The 11,013-nt window shown below is 39.3% G+C and overlaps 1 protein-coding gene across 4 annotated transcripts in view; it reads right to left on the bottom strand.

Moving 5' to 3' along the window:
- Positions 1-359: 359 nt before the first annotated feature.
- KIF21A (kinesin family member 21A) overlaps positions 360-11,013 on the bottom strand; it is an 85,794-nt gene continuing 75,140 nt past the window's right edge. For all 4 annotated transcript variants that reach the window (XM_084206176.1, XM_084206174.1, XM_084206177.1 and 1 more), the window contains 6 exons: positions 10,746-10,926; positions 10,241-10,405; positions 9,436-9,553; positions 6,368-6,538; positions 3,354-3,553; positions 360-1,610 (listed from right to left, as the gene is read on the bottom strand). In XM_084206176.1, coding sequence (XP_084062302.1) covers positions 1,517-1,610; positions 3,354-3,553; positions 6,368-6,538; positions 9,436-9,553; positions 10,241-10,405; positions 10,746-10,926 — 929 coding nt within the window. In that variant the 3' untranslated portion in view covers positions 360-1,516. The remainder of the gene's footprint in view (positions 1,611-3,353; positions 3,554-6,367; positions 6,539-9,435; positions 9,554-10,240; positions 10,406-10,745; positions 10,927-11,013) is intronic.

Raw genomic sequence — 11,013 nt, 5'->3', positions numbered from 1 at the left:
AGAAACTCTGCCTTAGGAGGAAAAACCGTATAAAACTAGCCTGGCAGAGACAGCAGTGGTGAACAGAGGGGATCCGAAGCGGTAGAGTTCGGATCAGGGTTCACCCAGCACCGATCCCGGGCTCGACGCTGGCCCTTTGATTGTGGCTATCGGAGACTGAACCTTGGTCGCTAAATAAAAACCTTTTTTATTGATTATTGATTTGCCTTTATTATTTATTACTTATTACAATGGGATATATGGGCTATGGTGCTCACCCAGCTACTCTACTGCACTGTATAAAACTGTGGGTTTAAATTCAACACCTTTGCAAAGGAAGTGAATTTTTTTATAAGGAAGTATGATGGACAAGGCAAAAAAGCAGTTCACATTCACATCTTTATTTGTTACTACACAAGCTATAATTTACAGACTGATATTTTCTGAAAAATAAAAACAAAACAACCAAAAAACCTCAATATCCAAACACTGTTTCTGAATCTACATAAAATTTTTTAATTTGCAGAATTTACAAATTAATATTCAGAGCAGTTGGGTAAATTATACATCCTCCCTCAATATCCAGGTTCCAAGAGCTTTAAAAGTCATACAGGCACAAGATAAGATATTTTCTTTATACAACCATCTATTTACATAGCTTTTCCCAATAAACGTGGTTCAGTTCTCATAGTAACTGCCAAGGTTTGCAAAACAGTGTATTTAAAATACGTTTAGCAGCATATAAAATTAGATAAAAAGGAAAGACAATTTGCTTAAAAAAAAGAAAATGTGAGATGATAGAAACAAATCTGTAAGAAAAATAGATTAAGATATATTTATCATGACATTATGAACATCTAGTCATTGCAGAACACAGGCAAAACAAATAAAACATAGCCATTTGTGGGCATTTGAGTTCTAGTCCTGAGCACAGAGTATACACAGCTGCACAACTTTGGTCAACACAGATTATATGCTATCAACACACAAATCACATGGCATTTGCTGTTAGTAGGATACAGCTATGTCAGGTAGATGTATCATTAACAGCTTCTTCCCATCTATTATTCACTCCACTTTCCTAACAACAGTGTAAGTGACCTTTAAAATCTTCAAACTGCCTCTCACAATCAAAGGCTTAATCCTGGTACACGCTCCTTCCCCTCTTACCCTAAAATGCAAAACAGCTGATCATACTTGTGAGTGAAATACAGCAGAGCACTTTTGTTATATATTTCAGGTTATAATTTTGAGATGGTCATTAGAGAAGACTGAATTTCCATTAATTTAAACTGCAAGTATTACATATGCACACAAATTCAGCCATAATATATAGAGATATATGTGACTGTTGAGACTCAAGCATGGTACCAAGAGGTTATTAAATACAGTACATATTTTAAGGACAGCAGGTCTAGTGGAAGAGTTCACGCATTTTCAGTCCATTCCAGTCATCAGTGTTTAACTACTAGACATGCAGCAAACTGCATAGAGTGCACCTCAAATTGATCAATGTATTCCTTTATCCCCTGTCATTTCAATTACTGGCAAGATCTTCATTTGCATCTCCTGTATCTGAGATCTGTCCATCTATTACATTCCGAGCTTTCCAGATCCTCACAGTGCGATCACTGAAAACCAAAACAAAGCAGTATTAGAGCACTGTGGGGAGGGAGAGAGGGCCAAAGGGGGGCCAGGGATGCTTCCTTAAAAGCTTGAGTGTCTTACTCAGAAAGGTATTGTTGGCAAAACACCAGCTCTTTAATGGACATGAAAGGGTTATTCCATCTCCAGGAGACTTTCTAATTTAACATGTACAACACTGAAGATTCCCTAACCTTATCACAGCACTGGCTATGACCTTTAGCCATCTAAGAATGTATAAAGACTTTATGCCTAAGGAAAGAGGTGTCAGTCTATCATAAGAAAAAGTAAAAAAAAAAGCACAAAACCACAAGACAATGTGAAGTCCTAACTCTCCAAGAAAAATACCCAACAAACCCAAACCCATTTGCAAGGGACTACATAGCACATACCAGTGAGCTGGTGCTTAGAAGCCCAGACTGTAGTTATGTACTTTTGGGAAAAAAAAAAATCAATATTTACACAATTTTAAAGTATATGTAAATAAAATATCACATAAAATATGTTGCAAAACTCTGTTATAATTTAGAAGTAAAATAAAGAGTTAGTATCTTTAAATAGCAATTTATTCCATGAAAGGGAAGTTATGAATTTCTCAAAAACATTAACTTGAGTGACTAGCCAACACTGGTTCATATATTCCTCACAACCCCCTCAAAGGAAACCAGCAGGCAGAGCAGACTTTGTGACAGTTAAAAGTGTTTTCTGATTTGTGCCTTCATTTCACTGTAAATTGTTAGAGACCATCTAAATTTTTTAGACCTTAAGCCCACTGCTAGAAATACCAAAAGACCAAATTTTTTTTAATGACAAAAAAAGAATTAATTTCAGATGCATGTATGTTCTAAATGGATAAATAATTTTTAGGCAAACAGAGACAGAAGCTTTGACTTCTCTACCCCTACCTATTAGCGCTTAAATATAAAACATGACCACGAAATACCAAAACTTGGCAACTTTGAAATCCTGCTATGAGTCAGAAAGACCTGCTTGTAATTCTGAAGGCCAGAAGCTTCCACAATTGGCACAAGAATGTAACACGTCAGCTTTCACAGCTCCTGAGCTCAGACTACACCACAAAGGGGCTCTGTTGCCGTATTCTCCATAACAAGGTACTTTTCTTGGTCAATTCCCCTGAGGTTTCAGGTCCTCAATTTGCTCACTTTTACTGAGCAAACAAATATTCAAATCAAGGTGTTTACAGGACAGTAGGATTGCTTGCAAAGCTTCTGCGGTATGCCAGCACTTAAAAACAAACCAAGCACAAACCAACAGCCACTGTGCCATGGCTTTCAGGAGAATTAGCACAGGTAAGGAAAGAGTCTTACCAGGAAACAGTCTGGCTGTAGAGACAAGCTTATAAAGCTCTCAAGTACTGCCAAATTCTCCCTGCCATCCTGTAGATCAGTGGTCTCCAAACTTGTTTTGCTCATGCACCCCTACCGCTAAATTTTTTTTAAGCCCACACTGCTGTGTATATTTATTAATTATATATACATACCACTGAGTTCTAATAATTTATTCCAGCACCCCAATGGGTCATGCTGTGCATCCTCTGGGGTGCAAGCACCCCATTTTGGGGATGGCTATAACAGATATTAGTGCTGAGGGGCATGGACTGGACTCCTGATGCTTTCTATGAAGTGAGTTAAACCTGTCCTAAACACACGTGCATGGACAGAATTCCAGCAGGGGACACAGAAAAGAAAGATTCACGGAGAAGAACTCACTCTGCTGCTGTAAAAATCTGGCTGGAGTTGGTGCAGATGGCATTTATAGGGCTGTCATGTCCCTTCATCTCCCCAATAGGTGCAAAGGTATCCACGTTCCAGAGCTTGAGGGTGCCTCCCCTGCAGCCGCTGAGCAGAACCGGCGCCCCGGGCACCAGGCCAAGAGCACAAACCCAGTCCTTATGAGCATTAGGAACTTGCTGAAAGAGAGAAGGCAGACAAGTCTCACAGGGCTGCAAAAAATTCCAGAGGAACAAGCACAGAGGTGGAAAAATCCCAAGTTGCACGCCTGATTCCTTGTCCTGCAGCAGTTCTGCTACGTGGCTCTGGGTGGCTTCTGTACCTTTAGAGCAAGGAGAGTGCTAACTTCCAAGAGCGTTTCTTTTTGTGAAATGATACTGCAAAACAAGAAGAAAATCTAATATGCACAACTGACCTAACGTGGAACAGAAATCAGTTTAGGATAATGCAAAGTCTGCATGCTTTCTAATGCATATTTGAATGCATTTTTGAACATATGGTCTCTGTATATGTTTCTCTGTATATGGTCTCTATAACTGCTATAAAACGCATAAAAAGAAAATCCAAAATATTGCACAAAAACACACCAGGAAGACAGAAGCTGTGTTTGCCTTCTTTCTTTCCTCTTTTCCCACTACACATTATAAATTGATTTTGTGATGTTGCACTTCACAAAAACACATTCATTTTTTACTGAGGAAGGGTACTAGCATTTTAGTTCTCATTCAGAAAGCAAAATGCTGCACAGACCAGCTGAGAACCACATCCTTTTGTTGTTCTCAAATTTATTTGAACATATTATTGTTCTCACAAATAAATACACGGGGAAAAATAATAATATGGGGAAATAATAGCCAAAATTTGCTGTCTTTTGAATGTGGCTTTTCTCTAGGTCAGTTTGGTAAGAATTGCTTTGCTGCATTGCTCATAATGGAGTACATTCAGCTTTCTAGGATCACCTTGGTGTTTCATTTGTAACATACACAGCTACCACAGCACTGGTAGTCTGATTCTGCAGGACTTCATGAAAATGGGAGTGGCGGGAGGTGGGGTGGTCGTGGTTCTTATAAATACCAATTTTGTTACAGCAGGGTTTTGTGAGTTGTGATGTGCAACACCAAGTGAAGCAGATGATCTCCAAATTCTTTTGAATAGCATGCTTGTTGAGGGATTTTCATCAAACCTGGTCAACATGTGTATGCCAAACCAGAACCTCTCATGCAACATCAGCATTTCTGCTGTAAAGCAGCTTGGCTCTGTTTCAGCTTTTGGTTGCTGGGCAGATTAATGAGAGCAGCTGTTCAATCTGTAACCTTGGAGGTTTTGAAAACTCAGCTGGGCAAGGCCTTGAGAAACCAGACCTAACTACAGAATTGGCCTTGCTTGGACCAGCAGGACAACTTTACATTGTGTGACCTTGAGTGGGCCCTTCCACTCTGAATTATCACACAATTAGCAAAGCAACAGCATTTCTCATTCCCTGTAAAAGACAATAAATAAAAATTATTTCTATTCTGTCAAATGCTTCAGTCTCACCTCCTTGAAAAACATACAGCATTTTATAGAAATAAAAAGAAAGAAGTGTGAAATGATTCTTATCAAGTTCTAATTTTCAAACCAACAAACAGGGGAAGGCAAAGTAGAGAAATTATGACCATATACCAAAAGTAAAGCAAGGAAAGTGACATAACTGGTGCAATTTACATACCTATTCACCCCTGATCCTGTACTCTTTCTGATGTTAAATTAATTGCAGTAGCAAAAATGCATATTGCATAATATTTTAATGAGCCTAAAATGCAAGAGTGAAGACACTCCTTAAAACTTTAATGAAGTCACTCTGAGAATACAAAATCTTTCCAGTGCCTGTGATTTTGGTACAAGCTGCTTAGCACATTTTTCTGGACAGACAGATGTGAGGGCAGATGTACCAATATGGGCAAGTGAAGATTTTCTGTAAGATGCTAAATTTATGAATCCTTCTTTTAACTGTAAAGTCTTCGTAGTATCCTGAAAAGGAACTGGCACTGATCTGGATGATTCTGAATGAAGGTCAAGAAAGTTTATATTTTTATGGAATACGAAGTATGCCCACATAGAAATTTTCTTTTTAAAGTAGCCAGTCCATTATTTTCTCATGTCCCAATACTTTAAAATTTTATTTGTTTTCTTGCTATCAGTCTGCATATTATATGCATGTTCTTCCTTTCCCTAAAAATTCCTGCAAAAACAGCACTCTCTTCTGGTATTTGTTTTTCTGCCTTCCAGTTCTGCTCAGTCTCAAGTTAAATAATCACAACTATACCTCAAGAACCTCTCATAAGACCTAGAAGAACAGATCATCTTATAGCAGGTAGGCAAAAAGCAAAATTCTTTGTGCCAAAAAAATTGCAATTTCCCTGGGTTTGAGGTCCTTTTACACCCACTCCCTTTTTTTCCTTTTTACATAAGGAAAAACATACAGCAAATGTGTTCTGACAGCAAGTGTTATTATGAGTGTGTTGTATACATAACATAACACCTGCACTGTATAAGGAGATGATCTAAGGTGCAGAACTGGGTAGAGTGAGATAGGCTGTAAAACCTCTTCACAAGAAAATATTCTGTAGCCTGATCTAAAGTACTGTTTCTCATTAATGAGTTCCCAATCCAAAATTTACTAACTTGTCAAAGACAAGTATCCAATTCTAGTCACAGATGAGGCAAATGCTGCTTTTATTCTGAAGCAGAAAAACAACCCCCATGTACTCAGAGCTAAAACAGGATAACCACTTCATCAGAATTTCCTGATGCTACATGCACAGAAGAGAAAAGCAACTGCATGTAAAGATCAAGTACATTATTGATTTCTTTCTTAGTCAGTGCTCTATGCCTTCCCTCTTAAAAGCACCAGTGTCTATGTGAACAGTCATTGTATGAGTCTGAACATTTAAACAGCCTGGAAACAGTTTTACAGCGTGACTGTCACAGCAGCTGCATGATTTTTTCATTACCTGAAGAAGGTCTTTTTGAGACAAATCCCATTTCTTAATTCCATTATCTCTCGAGCCACTAAAAAGGTTATCTCCCATAATAGCAAGTGCTTCAATGCCATCATAATGAGGAGGTTCAAAATTGTGTGTAGGACTCACGCTTCCAAGAGCCCCTTCAGTCACATCAAACATCTAAAATAAATAATAAAATGTTATATGAAATTTTCTGCCATCTAACCTGCTTGAAAGTCATGCAGCAAATAACTTTAGGGAAAAAACTTATTACAGTCTTATTACAGGCCACAGTATCATGATGTATATTTGACAGAATTTATCTACTAGAACCATTCCTTTCTCCTCTTCCACCTCTTGCCTGAAGTGGGAATACTCCACTGACTTCAGAGAAGACTGCTCTGGGAAGAATTACTGCTACTTGAATATCATACACACAGCTTCACAGGAAGGGCCCATATATACCCTGTGTGGTGGGCAAGAGAAACAAAGCTCATGAGTGAGTTTGGGAAACATAACTCACTCTGGGAGAATTGCACAGGTAAGCAGCTTCAGAAAGAGGCATTAATATGTTTTTCTGGAAAAGTTGTTTTGGTAAGGGTTACATACTATTACACACTGATGCTTTTCATGTATTAGACACACCTCTCTCCTTGTCTGGGGTCCAAGAATGGGGTGTTAAAACAAACTCTTAAAGAAAGGTTGCTTTAACAATTTAAGCCATAATCAATCCCATCAGGTCTTTGTTGCTAGAGCTGCAGTGTAAGCAATTCTGATTCATTTTGCATTGTAGGGAACCAGAACTCACCCAGTGAGACTGAGCTGAAAGAACAGATGAGCTGTAACTTTTTAAACCACCAGCTCTGTTTCACAAGCAAATGTCAAACTTTATCCTCTATTATTTGCTCTTTATTGGCCTTTTAGAATGAATAAGCTTGACAGTAGAAAAGGGAGAGCTTGGTAGTGTAAAATAATACCTTGTGAGCTAAAGGTATTTTAAAATAACTTACCACATTCAATTAATATGCATCAGTTCCAATTGTAACCAAAAATTCAGTGATAAACCAGAAAAATCAGGTACCTAGAGATGACTAATATTACTGACTCAGTAGACAAGACAGTAGTTTCCTGTGACATGACAGTATCTGTCACCAGGCCTAGCAGCCCAACAGACCTACCCATGCAGAGAACCACAGATTGTTAAGGGGTTAAAATGGACCTTAAAGATCATGTAGTCCCAGCCCCTCTTTGGCAGTAGGGACACCTCCCACTGTACCAGGCTGCTCAAGGCCTTCTCCAGCCTGGCTTTGAATAGTGCCAGCACTGGGGCATCCACAACCGCACTGGGCAACCTGTTTCAGCGTCTCACCACCTTCACAGTGAAGAATTTCACGTTCATATCATACCCTATACTTCCCCTTTTTCCATCTGTGCCCATTACTCCTTGTTCTGTCACTAGAGTTCCTGATGAAGAGTGCCTCTCTGGCTTCTCTGTAAGCCCCCTTCTGATACGGGAAAGTTATGAGGTCTCCATGTAACCTTCTCTTTCCCAGGCTGATGGAAGCATTGAGAACTTGTAGACAGCTGCACATACAGATCATTTATACTATCCAAAGTGACTTGACAATTCTGGAGGCATTCACTTTGGAGAACACACACTACTCTGAAGCACACAGAAATGGCTGAAATGTCCCCTGGACATTGTAGTGGTGTAAGTCAAGAGGCAGGCAGACTTAGGGGGATTTATCTAGCCTGGCCACAGAAAGCAAGCACGAGAAGGACAGATAAACTTCTCTGCCTTTTCACAGCTTTGTTTTCCAAAAGCCCTCCCACCTCCTTGCTTGTCACAGGAGCTCACAGCATGACAAACTTGCATTACATGATGCCCCCCTGTTGTTCCCACTGAGGTCCTTCCCTCATTACTGTGCCAGGATGGCAGCTCATAACTACACCGATATTCTGAACTGTGCAGAGAAGTAATTCTCAGTGTGTCTGCCTCTGTCTCCCCATTGCCTAAGAATCCCCTGGCCTCTAACCATAGGGACACTGCTGATAGGATTCAAATCCACAGCCCAAACTGCCCAACTGTGCACCAACCTCTCAGGCAGTTTTTTGCATTTGGCACAGTGCACAGCCAAGCATTCAAGAATTGCAGAATAATATGAAAAAAAGAAAGCCTAGCTCAGTGAGAAAGCTCACACAGATTCTGGATCCTGCTCCACCCCCAACTGTGTTCAAACACTTTTTCCAGTATGTGAGAAGAACAGAACAAAGGGTGTTCTTTATAACCCCTCATAATAAGCTAGGGTTTTTTGCCCATTCTCTTTGGCCACATGCATCACATATTCTCTGCAGTGTGAGGGTTGCCTTTACAGATGAGCTACAATTCATTAAGTCTGGTGATTTGGGTGTAGCCCTGAGAAACAGGAGTTTGTGGGTTCAAATAGGCACTGGCTGAGGTGAGCCAAAAAAAAAAAAAAAAAAGACCAAAAAAAAACCCTCCTCCCAAAAAACCAGATTCCGTGTCCTTGAGTGAATTAATCACAATTCCAGGAAACAGAAAAGTATATTGGCCACCTTGGCTGAGAAGTGGTGACCTGGCTGAGAGGTGCTGACCTTTCTGTCTTCCCCACTTCAGAACACAGGTAACACTTCAAAAAGAGCCTGGGCCCCTGGACTCTCTTATGTGAGGAACACACAGCGTGTCTCTGCTGAACAATTAGGTCTGCACTCCAAAACAGAGGCACCGGCTTAAGATAAAGAGCTAAATGTTACCTAAAAGTAGGTGTTATGAATATTTCTCCAAGACTTTGCACACCTGACATCCAATTTAATGGGGATTAAGAAAAACCCCTAAACTGGAGACAACCATGCATCCATCTTCCTTGGTGAAACAAAAAAGGCAAATATTAATTGAAGTGGTAAATAATTATGACTGAATATTATTCATGACCCATGACTGGGGAAATAATTTTCATCTTGGCTATCACATTTTGAATGTGCAGATGTAAGCCACTTCTGCTGAAGCATTCCATGCTGATGTTCCAAGTTAAAATAAGCAAATACTAGTGGTTTACCTTTATATAATGATCCTTTGAACCAGTGATAATAAGATCTTGTCCATTGGAGATCTGATCAACAGTAAGGCACATAACAGGACCCTGGTGACCAGTTAGCTTTCCTGTAGACTGAAATCTTTAAGGATAAGAGAAGAAAAGAGGATTTGTTAGTTTTTCATATATCAAATACATTCCATAGCAGAGCTTCTTACAGAATGGATCGTTTTATTTTCCCTATGTCTTCAGTACTCATCCTCTTGTTTACCTATACCTATTCTTCATATCCAGGGATAAATACTAAATTTACATTAAATACAACAAAACACCTCTACTTATGCAAAATAGGAATTAAAACATTTTAAAGTAAAGATGAATCAGTCCCCTCGTAAGTATTTTCTGTATTTTGAATGCACTCTTTGGGAGCAGGTTCTGTTTGGAAAAGTGTAATTATAGTGCAGCTATCATAACCCCATATTATATTTCATTACTTCCATTGGCTTCCATCATCTCATCAACTATTACTAGTCAGGATTCCCATCCTCACCTTACAAAAGTGTGTTTTGTAGTGCCTGTCAAACAGGCACTGTGTTTTTCCAGTCATTTTTACGGAAATGATTCACCACAACCTTAACACATGAGAAAATCATTATCTCAGTAACCACCACCGATGGATTAGCTGATCTGTAACTGACACCACATTTTGCCCAGGTGTGGACACTACCATACAGAAGAAACACTACACTGGCTGTTTCATATGCACAACTTTGCTGCCTATGCACATGCAAGCACCTAAAGAACATTCTCTGTGGCTGGTGCTCAGTACCTTTTCAGGTCCCACATCCTCACTGAGTTTCCAGCAGCTGCATAGAGGAATGTGCCAGTTGGATTTAGTGCAATTTGATTGATCTGGTTCTCTCCAGCTGGGATAGCAACTGTTCTGTTAGTACTTCCTGAACACACATCAGCAGGCATAGCTTGGCCAGAAGACCTGAGTACACAGGAGAAAAAGGAAAAAAAAAAAAAAAAAAAAAAAGAAAAACCCCAAATTTTACAGTTAGTTTGCCATACTTTGTATACTCTCTAAAAACAAACTTCTTTCACTGAGTAAAAAAGGCCATAAGCCAATTATGAGTACTGAACATCTGATAAAACTCTCTATGCAAATTGTTTTGTGTTCCCATTACTGGTGCCCCATACTGACTTAGCCTGAACATTCCCAACAGTGTACTTATATGACCCTGTACTGCAATACTGAATTAAATTTAATAAAATGTATCTAAAACTAAGACTCATTTGAATGCTTGGCATCTGAGGTTCAGCATACTCACGTCAACGTCCGAATGCACTTGGCAGAATCCCTGATGTCCCACACCTTGATATAGGAGGTTGACACTGTGAAGACCAGGCTTGTGTAGTTGCAATATTTAATAGAAACCACATTATTGGGGTGACCCCCTAAAGACATAATCTCTTGTCCAGTTACCAGATTCCAGACTTTACAGGTACGATCTAAATAAAGACAAACAAAAAGGGGAAAATATTAACAACAATAGAAAGAACCCTGAAAAATGTCATGCTTTTCCTGAACTCCATTAA

The sequence above is a fragment of the Fringilla coelebs genome (assembly GCF_963513975.1).
Source record: "Fringilla coelebs genome assembly, chromosome: 5".
Classification (NCBI taxonomy): Eukaryota; Metazoa; Chordata; class Aves; order Passeriformes; family Fringillidae; genus Fringilla; species Fringilla coelebs.
Note: the sequence above shows the minus strand (reverse complement) of the source record. Positions and strands in the feature narration are given on the sequence as shown.